General features: G+C 47.9%; 1 protein-coding gene across 1 annotated transcript in view; it reads left to right on the top strand.

Moving 5' to 3' along the window:
• Positions 1–4,154: 4,154 nt before the first annotated feature.
• N4BP2L1 (NEDD4 binding protein 2 like 1) overlaps positions 4,155–18,672 on the top strand; it is a 248,292-nt gene continuing 233,774 nt past the window's right edge. Inside the window, exon 1 of the mRNA XM_085621679.1 lies at positions 4,155–4,500. Coding sequence (XP_085477805.1) covers positions 4,217–4,500 — 284 coding nt within the window. The 5' untranslated portion in view covers positions 4,155–4,216. The remainder of the gene's footprint in view (positions 4,501–18,672) is intronic.

Below are 18,672 nucleotides of genomic sequence, written 5' to 3'. Positions count from 1 at the left end.
TGAGATCGCGAGGCTGTGAGGTCTTGATATATATATATATATAATAGGAATTCCCTGTCCTTAGGTGGTACATATATATGTGGTTATTTAGGTGTATAAAGGCCCTAGGGAGGGGGTAACGTTCTGGTTTGGGTTAGAAAGGCTCTGTTGAGCGGGTTCCACCTGATCCGAAAACCCAAGCAGAACAGCTATATAAATACAAACCTTTTTTTCCTCTTCTATCCTTCTGCTATCCTTCCGAATCCAAATAACTAACTAACATATCCACCACTTAAAATTCACTTGCATGTTTCACTATACTAATTCAACACTAATCCTCTATGGGTCCTGGAGTAGCTTTGTACTCGCCAAAAAGCGCTTCGACGCTTCGTCAGGGGTAGTAAGCGCTATACAAATGCAATTGCAATACAATACAATACAATACAATACAATACAATAACTGCACTTGAGAGCGGGTCTCATTTCTCGTGTGAAAACCGTAATAAAAGAAAATGCTTATACTAAATAACATCGCTCACTATTAACGCAGGTCTATGCTAACCTTGCTTGTGACACTTAAATGAGGCCATCATATATTGTTCTCATTATATATAATTGTTGAAGAATGATACAACTGGAAATTATTTTAATCGCTGTTATATTCTCCTCCTAAAAGTTCTCACATATTGCGGGCATAATAACGTTTTTTTTTAATGTAAGTAGACCCAGTGACCACTTACATGTTAAAATTCCAATGTTACTAAAGGGCTAGGCAGGAAAAATTAACTGAATCCGTTCCGTTCCGATTTGCACTAAAATTATGAAGAAATCAATATTGGAAGTCTGGGTTCTCATTATACAATCTGTAGACGGGCTCTTTTAAATCAAGGGGCATATTTAAGACAGGCCTTCGTATGCAATAGATCTTGCATTTGAGAGCTTGAGCTATTGGCATTGTAAAGGACGATGCCTTTTATCTATTTGTTTTGAAAACCTACAAGCTTAGTCGTTGCTTGCCAGAAGCAAGACTGGCAGTTACTGCCAGCCTTGCTTCTTGTAAGCAACAACTATAAGTACAAAGTGTGTGTTTACGCACTGCTTGCAGGTTTCAAAACACATAAATAAGGGCAGTCGTCATCATCATCATCATATCTTTATTCGGTCATTTGTAAAAACCATCAAAGTGTACATAATATAAAACATAAATATATCTACAATAAAAATAGTATTAAACCATTGCAATCGTGAATACAAATGACATATCGAATCAATTTAATAACATGAATACATGTACCATCATTCTAATCATCCTTATGGAGAGGAGCAATGCAACCAACAAACATAAGAAAGATAAACCATATAAATCAGCTAGGGAAGGAAAAAAAAACCACAAGATTAAAACGGTTTCATAACTACACAAGAGACTTTTAGAATAATATCATAACTAACAAAGGAATTTTTTTACGGATGAACCAAAAGGATAACAGAAAACGACTAACGGAAAAAACAATTGGTCCAGAAGTGTCTGCTTTAAAAATTCGAAACGCGATCTGATACTTCTTGACACCCATATTAAGGCAAATAGGTCTAATCCATCTCCTGCGTAGCTGCCTGTACTTGGAGCAGATGAACAATATGTGTTCTTCGGTTTCGTCAGCTTCGCAGCATGCAGGGCAGGTGTCAATTACTAAACCCCTCTCCCCTTTCCCTGGAAATTTCAGTAATAGGTTACCATACCTAAACCTGACATATAGGCTTTTAGCAAGTGAAGGCGAGATCAAGTCAAGGAATGGTTCAAAAGAGGAGCAGGATTTTATAATTAAAAAATTTGCTGTTAGCTGTCCACTAGCTATATTATTAGTGTAGTGCTCCCCCGCCACCTTCCAGTAAATAGCTTTAAGGGACAGAATGTCACGTCCGGTAGCCTGTTCTGGATTCTCCCATAGACCCATTAGGTTCAGTGACTTGCACCATTTAGCGATATGATTGAACCAGGTAAGTTGTTTTGCCCCCTTAAGTGCCAGGACCACCCGTAAAGAGTTACGATATTCAGTTAATTGGGGAGTAGTCCATAGGCGCAGCCAATAAATTAAGGGTTTCAGGGCAGCCAAGTCACCGATTCTTTTTAGCCCAAGGTCACAAAAAAGTGGGGTAAGTGGTGTTGTGACGGGTAGTGCAATCAGAGCCCTTGCAAAGTTGTTCTCGCAGGTTGTTAGCTGGGTTACAGGGGTGAATCCCCAGATCTCCGCTCCATACAGAGCTCCGTTCTGGGCTTTTGCACGATATATTTCAAGGGCCGGGGAGAGGGGTTGGGTGTAAGATTGTTTAAAGAATCTTAATACTGATTTAGATCTTTGGCATAAGGTCAAGTAGCTCTTCCTCAATTGATAATCTCAGCTAAGTGACTCACTTAAGCCTATGCCCAAGTAATCAAAATCCTTTACACGTTCCAGGGGTTCATGCATGATCTTAACCTCTCGAGTACCACCCCTTGTTTTACCGAACACCATAAATGTACTTTTCGTGGTGTTCTGTTCCAGTTTCCTGTCCTTACAAAAACCCAGGAATTTATTCAATAAGACTTGTAAGCCCATGGGGGTAGTGGATATTAAAAGCGAATCATCCGCGAAGAGTAAGATAGGTACTTTTGCGCTATTCAGCGAGGGGGGCATCATTATTGCAATCCATTAAGCAGCTCACCACATCATTAATGTACAGAGAAAACAGTGTGGGAGCGAGGAAGCACCCCTGGCGGACCCCGCGTTCTATCGGAATCCTCTCCGTCAGTTCCCCATTTACCCCCACCTAACCTGCCCATAAGTGTCCTTATGCAAGCTGGCAATCATAGTCACCAAATCAGCCGGGGCACCTTGGTCAAGCATAGTCTTCCACAACAAGTTGCGTGGCACCAAGTCGAACGCAGCTCACAGATCCACAAAGGCCACATAAAGCCGCTGTTTCCTAAGAAGCACGTACTTCCAAGCCAACAGAGAAAATCTGAAGGCTTGGTCGCACGTGCTAATTTTTGCACGAAAACCCGCTTGGGCTGAGGACAATATCTTGTTATCATCCATCCAATTTTGGAGTTTATCTAAAACTTGTCTAGCAAAAACCTTCTGTAAATTGTCTATCAGACTGATGGGTCTATAATTAGAGGGGATAGCAGGATTGCCCTAAAGGGCAGTCGTTACAATGTCATTAGCTCAAACTCTCCCAAATGCGAGACCTGTTGCATTGCAAATGCTTGTTTTATGAAGGCTGCTGGCAACTTATTGCACTTTTTGTGTGTTTTTCTTTTTCATGGCGCTCCTCACACTGCTCCCAAATTTTCAATACATAGACAATCAAAAAGCCCAAGTGGGAGGGGGTGCCAAATTTGGTTTCGGCCATGGCGATCTCTGAGGAAAGACCAGTGATCGGAAACCTCAACATGGGGCATATTATCAAGAAACGTCGTTAAAATTATCGCCGCTTTAGCCGCAGAAATCTGCCACTAAAGCAGCGATAATGCGCTTGATAATATGCCCTTGAGAATTCCCATAGAAGCCCATGTTCTGGTGTCAACATGGGCTTCTATTGGAATTCTCTGCGGCATATTATCAAGCCCATTACGCCACTTTAGCGGCAGTTTTCTGCCGCTAAAGCGGCGATACTTTTATCGCCGTGCTTGATAATATGCTCCCCTGTGAGACAGCGGAGCTCTATAATAAGAGAGAATTCATAAAGAAGGTTTTAAAAAAAAATAAAACATAGTTGCAGAGAACCGCGTGCATACCTGCCAACTCACAATGCCACTGCGAGACACGATATCGGCTCCCCCATCACAGGGTCTCCCAGCAAGGAGCCGATATCACAAGGTGGCAGGGAAAACGAGCTGAAAACCACTGTTAATAGTGCTTTCACAGCTCGTTTTCCAAGGGTTTGATGTCCATAGAGTGGTGTGAACACACCCCAGGACATCGGCACCAGCCTCAGCAAGCATTTTTTTTTTTAAGGGGGGAGGGGTGCGCTGCAAGATAGTGTTTAAAAGTGCCTTGAAGATACTTCTCGGGGCGAGGTTCTTCAAATTAAGATATGCGCGAGCGACAATGGAGATTTCGTGAAACAAAAGTATGAAAACAACGACCTTTGGACTATATCATCACACGAAGAAGTAGACCATCCTCGCGCCCCGCCCCACTCTGCTTCCTAGCTTTCGTTTCTCTGTGTGAGAGTTTGTGGGGAGTGAAAGCTGCAAATGAGCATCAGGGGCCGCGGCCAGCGCAGAACCGCAGAGCACACTGCTCTCCCTCCGCGTGAGATGGGAGATGACCTGTGGGAGGCCTTCGGGGGCCTCAGCTTGCGTGGTAGAGGCCAGAATTCAAGAAGAGGCGTTAGGGGCGGCTGCCCGCGGGGAAGAGGCAGGGGGCAGTCGGCAGCTAGAGGGCCACCCGCAGCTGCTGGGCCGCCTCGTACCAGATTTACGAAGCACTTGTATCTCATACGAGGACTTCCGGGTTCGGGAAAAACAACCCTGACCAGGTAAACATTCGATTACAGCAAGGCGTGCGCTGTGCTGCAGGAACAGGGCTGCTTATTTGTAACATTTCCGTGCTTTGCATCATGTCTGTGACATTTGCATGTATTTTGTGCGGCACGTCGGAGGGACACTTCATAGCAAAGTTAAGTATTGACCTGAAGCAGAGAAACAATCAGCAATACTCAATATTGCCGTAATTAGTGCATTAAATTACATATAATCAGTGTAGTTGCTTCAAGCGGTTCCAGCAACACAGAGGGTGACATATTTGACCGCTACAAAGTTCTCAGGTTTACCATCCAGTTCCATGCGTGAGTCTCCATACCTGTAGTGCTGAATTTATTATAAATTAAAAGGACTACATGGACCAAATTGCAAATATAAAACCTGGCATGGATTCAGTACCTATGCACGGAAGAGGGGGACCGGAACGCTGTGTTGCTGTTGAACTGTCTCAATCGGTAAATTGCTTAAGTGGAGCATTTCTGGCACCATGAGTCCTAAGCTATCTCTCCAGACCAGCTGGCAACACCGCCCAGCCTTCCATCAAGCTGGTGCAACAGTCTGTACGCCAGAATGCACTCCATGCTTCTGGGCTGCTGACATCCAGGCTCGTTCGCTCCACGGCGGTGCGACATTCTGTTCCTGATAATGCTCTCACATATCAGGGTCCAGTAGCAATACTTTCTCTAGTTCCCACAAGCCCCTGCATTAGTTCTACGTCCCAACATTCTAGCTACGCTGCGTAGTACTCCTTCCGTTTCTTCCGCCATCATGCCCTCTTTAAAGGCCTCTTATGCACTCACTTCCCACGCTTTTGCGAGTCTTCTCCTCTTTCAGTCTACTCTTACTTTTCACTTTCTTCGGGATGCCACTGCAGTTTCTGTAATGTTGTCCCTTCCTTCCTGAAGTGCCCCCCTTAACAGAAGACAACTCTCTGGGTGTGGTAGAAGGGGTTTATTCTAGATCAACATATACACAGCAGGAGCGCCGATCTGGAGCTCTGATAGCTATTCGAATCGGCGCGCTAATGCCGATTCAAAGATGGCCGCCGCCGGAAGTCCGGTGACGTCACGCGCCGGGCGCGCTGCGGACTAGACCGCAACACCACATCTCCCTCCTTTACAAACACCAAAGTCTCAGTCTCAGTTACACACCAGAACAGTCTTACTTGTGGTCCAGGCTGAACTCCTCGAATCTTCGTGGTAGCATTATTCTCCTTCCGCAGCGTGTCCTCCTGCTTCCTGCGCCTGCGGTAGGGGTGTTGCTCCCCCCACTCGGGATCGCCTCCCCACTCACTTCTCGTGGTTCAAGACCACCCAACTCTGTCCCTCGGTCACTTAGTCCTGGAGTCTCGGCACCTCCACTTCTTGGACTCCAGGTTCCTTTGGGAACGCTTCCTGCTTCTCCCTCCGGTCTCCTACACTCCCCCTTTCCCGCCGGTGTGGACTCAGCTCCTGCCCTGCTGTCCGGCTCCATGTTCAGCTCGGCTTCATCGGCCCTGGTACATCTAGCCATCCGGTCTTGTGCCCATATCTTCCCGTCGCTCAGTAAGGCTGATGTGGAATAGGGTTCCACCACTTGGAATGGGGGCGTGAACTTGCTGTCCCCCTTCCTACCCGGTGCCGGTATTTTCACCCTTACCCACTCTCCTTTCTCCAGGGCGACCTCCTTGGTGTTATGCCTTGCGTCGTAGTAGTTAGTGTACACAGCTTGCGCCTTCTCCAAGTTCCTGCGCACCACAGCCGGTGACCAACGACTCTGCACAGTGAGCTTCTTCCACGCCACATTGTCTCGGGTGAACGGTTCTCTTCCTCTCAGTATGCGGAATGGGCTGTAACCTGTGGACGAGGGAGTTATCCGGTACGCCCATAGCAGGCGCTTGAGTTCTTTCTCCCAGCTTGCTCCCTGCCCGATGGCCGCTTGCACTGACCCCATTATCACCCTGTTGAATCTCTCTACGGCTCCGTTCCCCGCCGGATGGTACACAGGCGTGCGCCTGACTGTTATCCCGTTTCTGTCCATGAAGGCCTCCCATTTTGTCGACGTGAACTGTGGACCGTTGTCACTGAGGATACCTTTGGGGATTCCTTCTCTGATGAACACCTCCGTGAGGAATCCCAAGATAGTATCAGTCTCTGCGTTTTCGTCCACATGGACTTCCGGCCACTTCGAGTACCTGTCCACGACCACGGTGAGGTACTTCTGGTTGCCACTGGCGTCTTGAATGGGGCCCAGAACATCTATAGAGATCTCTTCCCACGGGTTTTCCGGGCAGTCGAAGTGTCCCAGTGGTGGACGTAGCATTTTCTGCGTCTTGTCTGCGTTGCTGCATTGCTCACATGACCTGACGTGCCTTTCCACGGCAAGGTCCAACCCAGGCCACCAATAATCCTCCTTCACTCTTCCCTTCGTTTTCACGATTCCCAAATGACCTTCGTGTGCCAAGGCCACCACTCTGGGTCGCAGCGCCAACGGGGGTACTACTTTGTTGCTCCGGAACAGGAAACACGGGTTGTCCCCCAGCGACAGTTCTTCTCTGACCTCCCAGTATTGTTTGAGTTCTTCTCCGAGCAATCTCTTCTCCGGCCACCCCTGCGTCACATATGTCTTGACGGCCTTCACTTTCTCGTCAGACTCGTACTCTTCTTCCCATTCCTGCTTGCTGATGGCCCTTTCGTGATCGCCCATGAACGCCACTGCGTACTCTGCCCAATTTTCTGCGTCTTGCGCTTCTGCTGATTCCTTCGCGGCCGCTCTGCTCAGGTAATCCGCCACTCGGTTCCTGGTGCCTGGGATGTATTCTACGTCGTACACGTAGTCAAGGAGCCGCAGCGTCATCTTTGCGATCCTTGGCGTAGCGTGCTCATGGCCGTTGGATGTGAGGACCTTTACTAGGGGTTTGTGGTCTGTTCGTAAGAGGAACCGTCCTCCCCACAAAAACTGTCGGAACCTTTCCACCGCCCACACGACGGCTAGCATTTCTTTTTCGATCACACTGAATTTGCATTCATTGTCTGCCAGCGTGCGGGACGCGAAGCTGATCGTCGCTGTCACTCCTTGTGCAGACCTTTGCGTTAGCACGGCTCCTAAGCCTCGGTCGCTCGCGTCAGTGGTCAGAGTCGTGGGGGCTGCTGGGTCGAATCCTTGAATGGGTATGGCTTCGCATATTTCTCTTTTCATCCCCTCGAACTCCATCTGTTGTTCCTCCTTCCATGTGAATGCTGTTTTGTCCTTCAGGATCGATCTCAGGTGGTACGTCTTCGATGCAAAGTGGGATACGAACTTGCTATAGAACTCGGCCATCCCCAAGAATGTCCGTACTTCCTCCTTGCTTGCGGGTGTGGGTGCATCCCTGATGGCTGCCACGTTGGAGGCTTTGGGTTTTATGCCTTCCTGGCTGATTTCGTGCCCTAGGTACGTGACACTTTCCAGTCCAAACTTGCACTTGTCCCACTGGGCCGTGAGCCCGTTCTGCTCTAGTACTGTCAGGACGCCTGCTAGCCTCCGGTCATGTTCTTCCTTGGAGGCGCCCATCACCAAGATGTCGTCCTGGAAGAACTGGGTTCCCTCCATCTTGTTGAACAGGCGGTACATCAATTTTTGGAAGACTGCTGCTGCCGAGGCAAGTCCGAACGGCATCCGTAGGAATTTGTAGCACCCGAACGGTGTTATGAACGATGTGAGGTGGCTGCTCGATTTGTGGAGTGCGATCTGGTGATACGCAGACGTCAAGTCTACTGTGGAGAACCACCTGGCGCCCTTGGTCTTGGCTAACATCTCGTTGATGCGGGGAAGCGGGAACTTATCCACCACGATGTTTTTGTTGAGTTCTCGGAGGTCTACACACAACCTCACCTTCCCGTTCGGCTTCTGCGCCACAACTAAGGGGGCCAACCATTCCGCGTTGTCTATGGCCTCGATGATCCCGTTGTCCTCTAATCTCTGCAGTTCCTCCTGTACTGCCTCCCTGGTACGGAACGGGATGTTTCGCACTTTGTGGGACACCGGTCTGGCTCCTTCCTTGAGGTTAATTTTGTGCGTGAACTTGGTGAGCTTCCCTATGTCGTCTCTGAAGACTTCTGGGAACTCCTCCTTCCACTGCCTTGCTCCCACTCCGGGGTCTTCTTCCATCATGAGTACCTGTATACGGCCTCCCGGGTTCAGTTTTATTCCCAGCTTCCCTTGATCTCTCCATCCCAACACCGAGGGTCCCTTTTCTGCCACGTACAGCTTTCCTTCGCACGTTCTGCCCTTGAACTCAAATGTTAGGGGGCAGTACCCTACCATGGGTATGGGTTCCCCGGTGAATGTCACCGGATGGATGTCCGTTGGGCGCAGTTGGTGGGTGTTAGCCGGTGCGAAATCCTCTTCCCATATCTTTCTCTTTATGATCGTGTAGGGGGAACCTGAGTCGGCGACCATGGTGACTCCCACTCCCCCGATGGTCATGTCACACTTCGGTTTCTTGTCGACCGCGCCGTCGATCCCCAGGATCTGGTCTTCAATCATCAAGATCTCATCGTCCTCCTCTTGACATTCCTGCTCTTCCTCCTTGCCCAACTCCTGTGCTACGTACTTCACTTGCTGCCTTGACGTTTTCCTTCGACACACTCTTTCATAATGACCCATCAGACCGCAGTATGCACACTTTGCTCGGAACGCTGGGCACCCCTTGTCGTTGGCGGCGTGTCTTTCGCTGCCACATCTGTAGCACGTGTTAGTGCTCCCTTGTCCCTGTGTCTGCTGTTTCGCGCCCCGGGCCACGGGCTTCCTGTACTGTCGCGAGTTGTGCTGCTCTGCCGCCTGTCTCTCGCGGCTTTTCCTGTCTTCTATCCTGCACACCGCTTGTTCTGGGAGTCGGTCCTTCTTTGCTGTCTCCGCGCACCTCTTGGACATTTCTGCTTTCTTCACCATGGCTACCACGGTCTTAAGGGGTTCATCTCCATTAGCCCACAACTTGTCCTGGATGGACGCGTTCGCTGCATGCATTACAATTTGGTCCCTGATCAGCTCTTCCTGGAAGGTTCCAAATTTGCACGTTAAGGCAAGCTTCTGTAACGCCGCCACATACTGGTCAATCGTTTCCCCTTTCTGTTGCGCTCTGTGGTAGAAGTTGTACCTGTCGACCGCTACGCATACGGTTGGCCGGTAATGGGCGTCCATGTCGTCGATCGCGTGCTGAAACACATTATCGTCTGCCGCGGGCCGCACTACCTTCACCAAATCGTCGTACACTCTCTGGCCTGCCGGGCCCAAATGGTGTAGCAGTATCCTCTTCCTGCGCGTGCTGGGAAACTCTGCTCCGCTCTCCTCCTCTAGCGCGAACAAGAAATTCAAGAAGTACGGCTTCCAATCCTCCCACGGCATATCCGGAACCCCTGCTTTCGTGAGGAAAGGTACCGGGTTTGGCAAACCTGTCGATGTGGCACTCATCGTGATTCTTGCCTCCGTTCGCCGCGGTCTTGGGCTCGAGCTCCTCGACCCCCGGGTGCTGTCGGGGCTGCCTTCCCCGGGGTTGTCTTCTCGGTCGGAGTTGCCGCTTCTCCCGTTGCGTCCTGTGACCCCCGCCACGGTGGGTGCGTGCGCTTCGCCACGCGGACTCTCTCTGGCGCCGTTCCACTCCGCTGGACTGCTGCTGACCGGGGCCGGGCTCAAGAGTGACCCGTCGGACTAGATGCGCGCCCTCCTCTTCTCTCCAAGACACTGCCGCGCTCCTGCTGGTCGGGGGTGTGACCGTGGATGTGGATGGCGCGATAACCACGAGGCACACTCCGTGGAGGCAGCGCTGGGCCGTTTCACCTCCTCGTCGCCATTGTAATGTTGTCCCTTCCTTCCTGAAGTGCCCCCCTTAACAGAAGACAACTCTCTGGGTGTGGTAGAAGGGGTTTATTCTAGATCAACATATACACAGCAGGAGCGCCGATCTGGAGCTCCGATAGCTATTCGAATCGGCGCGCTAATGCCGATTCAAAGATGGCCGCCGCCGGAAGTCCGGTGACGTCATGCGCCGGGCGCGCTGCGGACTAGACCGCAACACCACAGTTTCTTCCTTGGGGTGCTTTTAGCATTCTGTACACCAGCAATCTAGAGAATCTCCTGTTCTCTGTGCTCATTAAAAGTGACAACTAACCCTGTGTTGTAAACGTAAATTTCAGCCAGTACTATTTCATTTTTAGCCAATATCACTAAGCATACAGTGACTTATAAAGTAAACTGCAAGTCCCAGAATGGCTAGTACTGTTGCTTAAAATAGGATTCGCTCAAAGTTAGTCTTATCAATAAGCTAGCACCTATGCTTGGGGATCTTGGAGCACCCCCTCCTTTCTGGCTTCGGAGTATTTCCAATTGCAGAACTTCGCTGCCAAATACTCTGACCTCTGGACCCAGATCATAAGTGTTTTGCGAGCTTGCTGCCTCCACAAACATTAGTACTTTAATAGCAGGATCACTGTAGCTGAACATCATGACGAGCAATTTTAATTACACTAATTCCATGCTCTCTTGTGTTCTGTTTAACAGCTACTCTTCTGGGAACTCAGTTTACATCCGCGGATGTGTTAATTAATGTTGCCAAGTGGTATTGTGGGGGATTACACTAAATTACGTTAGTTTAACCTTTGATGCGTGGCACTTGGCAGGGCTGAAGATTTTTTTTGCCTCCAGCGGTGGAGGTTCAGACTCACTAGGGTCTTTGGGGTGTAATGGCTTTAACCTGTATGTTGGATCTGATGTCGTTGTCCCACGTTTTGCTGATTTCGTTTGACTGGCCTTTGGACTCTGCACCCTTTACCACTGCTATAACCAGTGCCAAAGTGCTTGTGCTCTCTCTTTTAAACTTAGTAGAATTGGCTTACACCCAATAAGCACATTTAATTTACTTGTATGATCCTAGTAACTTGGTACCACATGTACCTGACGTAGGACCTCACATCGCAACCTATCGAAATTGCTGCTACACAGCACAACTTCAACATGGGATTTGCAACACTCCAAGATGAAAGGTACGTTGTTCAGCAGGCCTAACTTGGTCGATGTATCTGACCCACGCTCCATTGCGGTTGGCTTAACTTGTGATTCTGTCCCGATCCAGAGTGACCATATAGCCACAGTTGGTTGGTACTTTGTGCTTTTAAGCACCATTTATACTTAAATCTCTAAAACTGCATATTTCTAGTTTTACTAATTGGATTTTTGTTGTTTTGAAAGTGTCATAATTTATTAAATCTTTCTCTGTTTTTCTAAATTGGTGTGGGATTTTCCTTGTGTTGTGGTTTTACTTTATTACTGTTTGAAGTGCTGCATACTTTACACTTCACGTCTGTGTTAAGCCTGGGATTAGCACAGGTTCGTTTAGGGTTTGCTTGTTTCACCCGGAGAATAATTGTAGTTGCTGCTTGAGTAGGGTTTAAGCCCTCCCACCCCTCAACCAGTAACCCAATTTCCTACACTGTGGTTATGTAATAATGTAAATAATATGTTATACATAAATGCCCAGTGTTTTAAAAGGGTAGTAGTTACTGAGCACCTGTTCTTTTTTTTCATATGCAAGGGAGAGTCTCAGTCCTACTTAGTAGGTGTGCAGTAAAGTACTACCACTTCCTAGAAGTAAACCAGTGCACTGAGATAGTGATTGTCTGCACTTTTGTTTCCTTTCCAAGCACTGCAAATGCTATTACCTCTTTGTCTGTTTTACTTGTCTTATTCCTTACATTGGAGCTTTACACCGTCATACCGACAGGATTTCCCTTCCTAGTTCTTCTTTCCCTGTTTTTTTTTTATTCCAGAGGCAGAACTCCTAGGTCCTTATATCTCTATATCCTGATTCATTATGTAAAATGGAAATATGCTGCCATCACTTCCTATTTTGTTCTTGTTAAGATCGTACACCTAATCTAAACAATGAATGAAGTGTATTTTATTTATTAATTAGAAATAGGATTAATCCCTGTAGTCCCACAGCTGTGCTTGAGTCAGCGCGTAGACATTAGGGTCCGTATTTTTCTTATAAGCAGCCTGCTTCAGCCTCTGTTCACCTCCCAACATGCCTGTAGGTGGTTTTCTGCTTGCACTGGCTGTTGAGGATTCAGTGCAGGAGGTAGCTGCTGGTACACGTAGGTGCACAAATGTGTTGCTCTTATTAGCATCTGAACTCTGCCCTGTTCTAGTAGGTTTTGCATTTTTATTATCCTTTTCTAGTTCCCCTAGTGTTAACCGCTGCTTGCGCGCCACTCCACAGGGTAGTGGTCATGCATGATACGAGACTTGCTGCCTAGTAATAGGGGATGCAGGATGTGCCTCTTTGTTGTTGGCAGTGTTCTCTTGCAATGGAGGGAAGAAAGGGTTCTGCCAAGCTATGCCTTCCAGAACAATCACCCATGCATCCTGAGGGTTTGCCTGCATGCTTTTATGACCCTGGTGATAGGATCCATTTCAGCTTGCTGAATGTCATAATTAATGTAAAATCTCTCCCAGGGCAGAAGGTTTAGGTTCTATTAAAGACACAGAGGTGAATATGGTATGCAACCTCTTCATGAAACACTGCATGAATAAACACTGAAGCCTAAATGTACAAAGGCTTGACATACCAGGTGTTCAGCAGCACATTCAATCACAGAGAGACAGTGACATGATCATGCTTGTATAAACAGTCCTGACAGAGAGCAGTTCCTGTTCTTTGTCTGCGCTCCTATCCAATGCCATATAAGAGTCCCAGTGAACAGCAAACAAAATGATGAGCAGGAAACACATCCACTATTAAGTATACATATGTGGGGTACCTCAGGGTTTGTTCCTGAGCCCTATACTTTTCAGTCTGTATGTCCGCTCACTTTCAGCTTTAAGATGGTATCATATTCGACCGACACACAGCTGATTGTCTCGCTATCCCCTGATATAGGTTCTACCTCTGAGACTTAACAACTGCTTGGGGGTGGGGGGCGTGGCTAGCCGCCGATCATGGCGGATGTGTTCTGAGCGCTGGTGTCGGAGTCACATCAGCGCACGGAAAAGACTGAGACCCGGGCTTCGGCTTGTGAGGCAGCCATTTGCTGGGTGCGGCAGCGCAGCGATGCTTGATGGCCTGTAAGAGCCTGTGCCGGAAGCTGGGTAATTGCTTGGCCGCCTGTAAAACTGCAAACTATATGAATCGGAATATCAGTGGAAAACGGCGAGAAAGAGGTACTGGGAAATATACTGCCCTGAGGACTGGACTTAGCCCATTCAGGATACGGCCCGTGATCACTACTACCGACGGCTGGCTCTGCGTGGACAAGTGGTGGTGGAGGCCAAGGACCTGTTGGGGTGGGGCCGCGGCAGCGATAAACGACAGTTACCCGGGTGAGCGCTGCCCTGCAAACTGGAGGTGAGAGGCGGGTGGATCGCTTGCCCGGCTTCGTGGAAGTTCCTGGTGGCGACTCCAATGCGGCGACCATAGCTGCGTCATCGGCCCTCCACACCTCAGAGGCCGAAACCAGAGGACATCGGCGAGCACACAGACGTGTAGAACGGCATTTTGGAGGGAACCCACCTGAAACTTTGCTGTATTGTGGCGTGGTCAGTGAGAGTGGTCGAGTGCAGCTGGTGCCTCGACGGCGATGCCGACCGGAGGTCCACAAGCATAGGGCCACGACATGGGAGTCAGGAACTTACCCGGGTGAGTGCTGCTCGGGGAGTTGGAGACAGGAGGCTGGTGCGGCGCTCGCCTGGCAATGTTGAATGTACGCCTGGGGCCCTGACGCAGTGGTGGTGAGCTGGGCCACTGATTCCCCGTCGACCTGATAGTCAAGGGCACCATTTACTGTGTGGCAGACTAGATGAGGTGCAATTAGTTTTGGGACCTGATGTACTCGCCATGATCTGGCTTAAGACTACCAGATACATATTATTGAACAGAAGCACTGTTTAAATTGCCAAGAGCAGAAACCAATGACATTTGCCCTTACTGCAAGCCCTCCACGGCAGAGTTTCCTCCTCGACCTGCTGGGATTATAGACTGAGGGTAGTGTTACACCGGGAGGCCCCTATCACGTTCTGTTATAGTGTGCATTTCAGAGAGGCCACTGTGGTGAGGATTGGGAAAGTTTGGTTTGGGCCTGGACTCTTCCTGTCCCAACAAGGGAGTAGGGCTAATTGAAAGTGTGACTGGTGACGGTCGAATATTGAAGATCATGGGCCCCCCCAAAGGGAAAGTGCAAGAGGCAGCTACACCTGCCTCAAATGACATGGATGATCAGGACTCGACTACCGCCACACAATCATCTAATTACGTTCCACCCACGAATGAAGCGGGGGCTCAGGACAAGCTGGATGTGATACTAAATGAAGTAAGGGAGTCCAGAAAAGTCATAGAGCAACAAATAGGCACCCTCACCACTAACTTCACCTTACTTAAGGCGGATCACAACAAGTTAGCTACCACAGTGAAAGATCACACCTAACCCTCGAAGAGATGCTACATCAACATAAAGACCATGCGAAACAACTACAGTCCCTTCAGAAGCAGGTCACGGGACTCATCGACAGGGTGGAGGATGCAGAGGGTAGAGCCTGGCACAATAATATACGCGTCATTGGGATGACGGAACGCAGTGAGGGATCAGTTGCGGCCACCTACATGGAGAAATGGTTCTGAACACAGGTGGCCCCTGAGGGCCTCTCAGATTTGTTTCTGTATTGAGAGGGCACATCGTATCCCCACGGGGAGGCAGAGAGTGGGGGCACCACCGAGACCATTGATTGTCAGGATCCTCAACTATAGGGACCGCGATTTGTTGCTGCAAAAGGCGCAAGAGAGACCACAGATTCAATTTGAGAACTGTCAGGTGTCGTTGTATCCCGACTACACGTTGCTGGTCCAAAGACGGCGCTCTTCATATCAGGCGGGTAAGAAAAAGCTGCGCACATTGAACCTTAAATATGCTTTACTGTTCCCTGCACGTTTGAAAATAATATACAAGCAGAAAACATACTTTTTTGAGTCCGCGGAGGATGTGGTGGAGTGGATTGAAGTTATGGACCCAACGCAGTTGTCTGGTCAGCCTCTCCAGAGGCCCCCACATAGCCCCGGGGGTGACGTTCACGATGGACTGTTAGGACCGCAGGCGGATCGGTGTTCCCAGGCCCCACAGAGGAGCAAGCGCAACAGACAGGGAGTTGGCTCTGGTAGCTGAGAACAGTTTCAGAGACATACCTGCACGTCGAGACGCAATCGTCTGAACATAGTACTGTCTGCTCTGACTCAGAGAATAGTATGACACATTTTCCCAGTGTGACGCCACAAACGGCGGATGGTTTATAGGGCATGCAAATGTCTTGCACTCTTTCTCTTAAATAAGCAAGCGCCGTGGCCCGGTGTGGCGATGGCACGAAGACTCCAAGATGAATATATCTTTTTGCTATAGTATTTTATGTAATATATATGGTCTATTTTGATTGTCCTTTTTTCAGCTCGGGCTCGGAGGAGCTCTCAAATGTATGATTTTCTTCTATGACGGTTATGGCTGTTAGTCCCCCTTTTGCGAATGCTAACGTTTGCTTAGTTACAGTTAAATGTGTGTTATGTTTAGTTTGGCTTTTTTAGTTCACTGACAAGGCCTGGTATTCAAATTAATTGGGGGTTTATGGGCTTTGACATGATGCGATTGCTAAGTCTCACTAAGTTAGTTGATTCCCCGCCCCCCCCCTTGAGACCTATCAGATGCGAATAGAAAATACTGCACATCTTAGACACATATAATTTTATCACATGGAATGTCCATGGTCTGGGATCAGTATATAAGCGACACAGTGTTTATGCGCAATTGCTGCGACGTAAGGCGCATATAGTTTTCCTCCAGGAGTCGCATCTGACGGATTCTGAAGCTACAAAGCTGTGTAAACAAGCATTTGCAATGCAATAGGTCTCGCATTGATAAACTTTGAGCTATTGGCATTGCTTTGAGGGCACACAAATAGGTCTTTATTTCTTAGTAAACCTCGAAGAGATTAATGGTGTGACCAACTGTCTACAAAAGGGAAAACACCACTGAATACAAAGCAAACAAAGCTCAAAGTAAAAAAAAAGGATGAAGTTGCTAATCATAAAGGAGTTCCTTCCCTTGCATGATGTATCCCTTCACCACAGCATTCAGAGAGAACTTCACTACAGCTCTATTGGTTGTCTAAATGAGTAACTTATGACAGGAAACCAATGCTCTAAAATAGTGTCTGCTTCTACCATTGTCACCAAAAGGAAGGACCGAGGCTAATGAAGGAACAAGGCTAATTAAGGACTGAGTCACCTGTTGAAACAAGACTTGGCTGGACGCAACAACAGAGGACACAGGAACTAAAATCGACACAGAAGGAAGGTGCAAATATTAGAGGTCATGAGAGGGAGAACTTTAGAACCAACCTTCATTCATACCTGAAAGCACAACACCTATTTGCGCAGGATGGTTCAAGTAGGTTGAAAGTAATGCTTTCAAAGTACTGCCTTTTAACTAGAGAATAGGGCTTGTGATACCCTGGAACATCAAAAAAGTTCCTATCCATGGAGAGAATAAAGTGTTTATCCTGAGGTCCAAAGCATAATAGAGAGCAGCATCTAAGATTGCTCGAAAACATTCTACTTCCGAGAACTTCATTTTATGGGGAGTACAATGGTATATTCACTTTAGCTGAGCAGCTTTCTTTAACGCTGAATAGAAGCTTCCATCTTGGATTGGGTCAAGACTTTGGATTGGGAAAAACATGCTGGATTGGGACCATGGACACTGGGCTTTTTTCCGGCAGTTCAACTCCTTCCTGTTGCAGCTGCCCTGCAGCAAATTTACTACTGCTGAAAAAAATCATCTATAGCTGTAACCTAACTATACAATAAATAGCTTCCATACTATGTAGTAGGCCCCTTCTCATGAATTAGGACATACAGATAAACATTGCAGGGGCTTCCAGATTGATTGTTTTGTTTATTGCATTTAAACATCAACCCTTGGTAAATGGAAGCATGAAAAGCAGAAAGTCATTTCAAGGGTGAAGCATCACGAATGAAGCACTGCTTGGATTTGTACCTGCTAGGGATACTGACTCCCAGACCACAAACAAGGCCGGCATTCAGCAAATGTAAATCTAACCCTAGCTGTTAGTCAAGCCCTCGGTGATTAGAAGGCGTGTAGCTCATGGATGGAGAATATTCATGAGCTTGTATGGGGGGGGTCGGACACGCTTGAAAAGTGAGGACTATGGATAGGCATACCCATAAGAATGAGCTCCATCTAGGACAAATAGCTAAGATTGTCTGGCTGCACTGACAGCTTGAACTGAAGAACCAACCATCAGTACTGTAACTTGAAATTACTCTCATGTCTTCTGTAGCCAAATAAAAAAGGTGGCTCTGTATTTAAGGCACAAGGTTTAGAAACAAGCGCTGAAGTCGCAACTCACTCACCTAATGTATATTTATAAAAAGTGTAAAGTTCGGCGAACAGCAGAGACCCAGTGTAAGAGTGCAGGGACCACGGTTGGAAGACAAACTTTCCAAAAGTGTGACGTATACGACCAACATAACCCCTCTGCGATGGAAGTACATTTTTACTGCTAACATGACCATATTATTGAGAAGAGATGGGTCCTCAGAAAGTAAAGTGATCCTAAAGGAGATAACCATCATACATTCTCTCTATAGCACATGTAACCACAGACATGTATACCGGTCCGCAAACCCAGGTAGAATGGGAAAGCCACGAGTACTACTTACTGTCAAAGGAAAATAATGGGTGGACAGCCTGCCTTCTTCTGAATTTGGGAGGTCTATGTATTTTCGGTAACGGTGAAAGATGATCTGTTCAAGAAGCTGCTAATGCGCAATTTGTTTTAAATGGAGACACGGCCATGCTCGTGGGGCATGTGTAGCATGAAGCCGATTGGCTGTTGATGGCGCAGGATTCTTTAAGAGCTTTTGACTTAGCGAAGACCCAGACAGGCGATGTTAATACAATTTACTCTGCACAGTAACAATGCAAGAATAGCTTGGATGGGAGTATATTCCGTCAGTTATTCACTTTTGAGCCAAGTTCACCTTCAACTGTAAAGATGTTACCTCAACACAGGCTCATCCCAATATTAAAATGCCAGGAACGCCGCAAATCACGTTAAAGCCTCTTCAGAGAGATGTGTGGAAAGTATGTCAAATT

The sequence above is a fragment of the Triturus cristatus genome, chromosome 8 (genome assembly GCF_964204655.1).
Source record: "Triturus cristatus chromosome 8, aTriCri1.1, whole genome shotgun sequence".
In the NCBI taxonomy this organism is placed as follows: Eukaryota; Metazoa; Chordata; class Amphibia; order Caudata; family Salamandridae; genus Triturus; species Triturus cristatus.
Note: the sequence above shows the minus strand (reverse complement) of the source record. Positions and strands in the feature narration are given on the sequence as shown.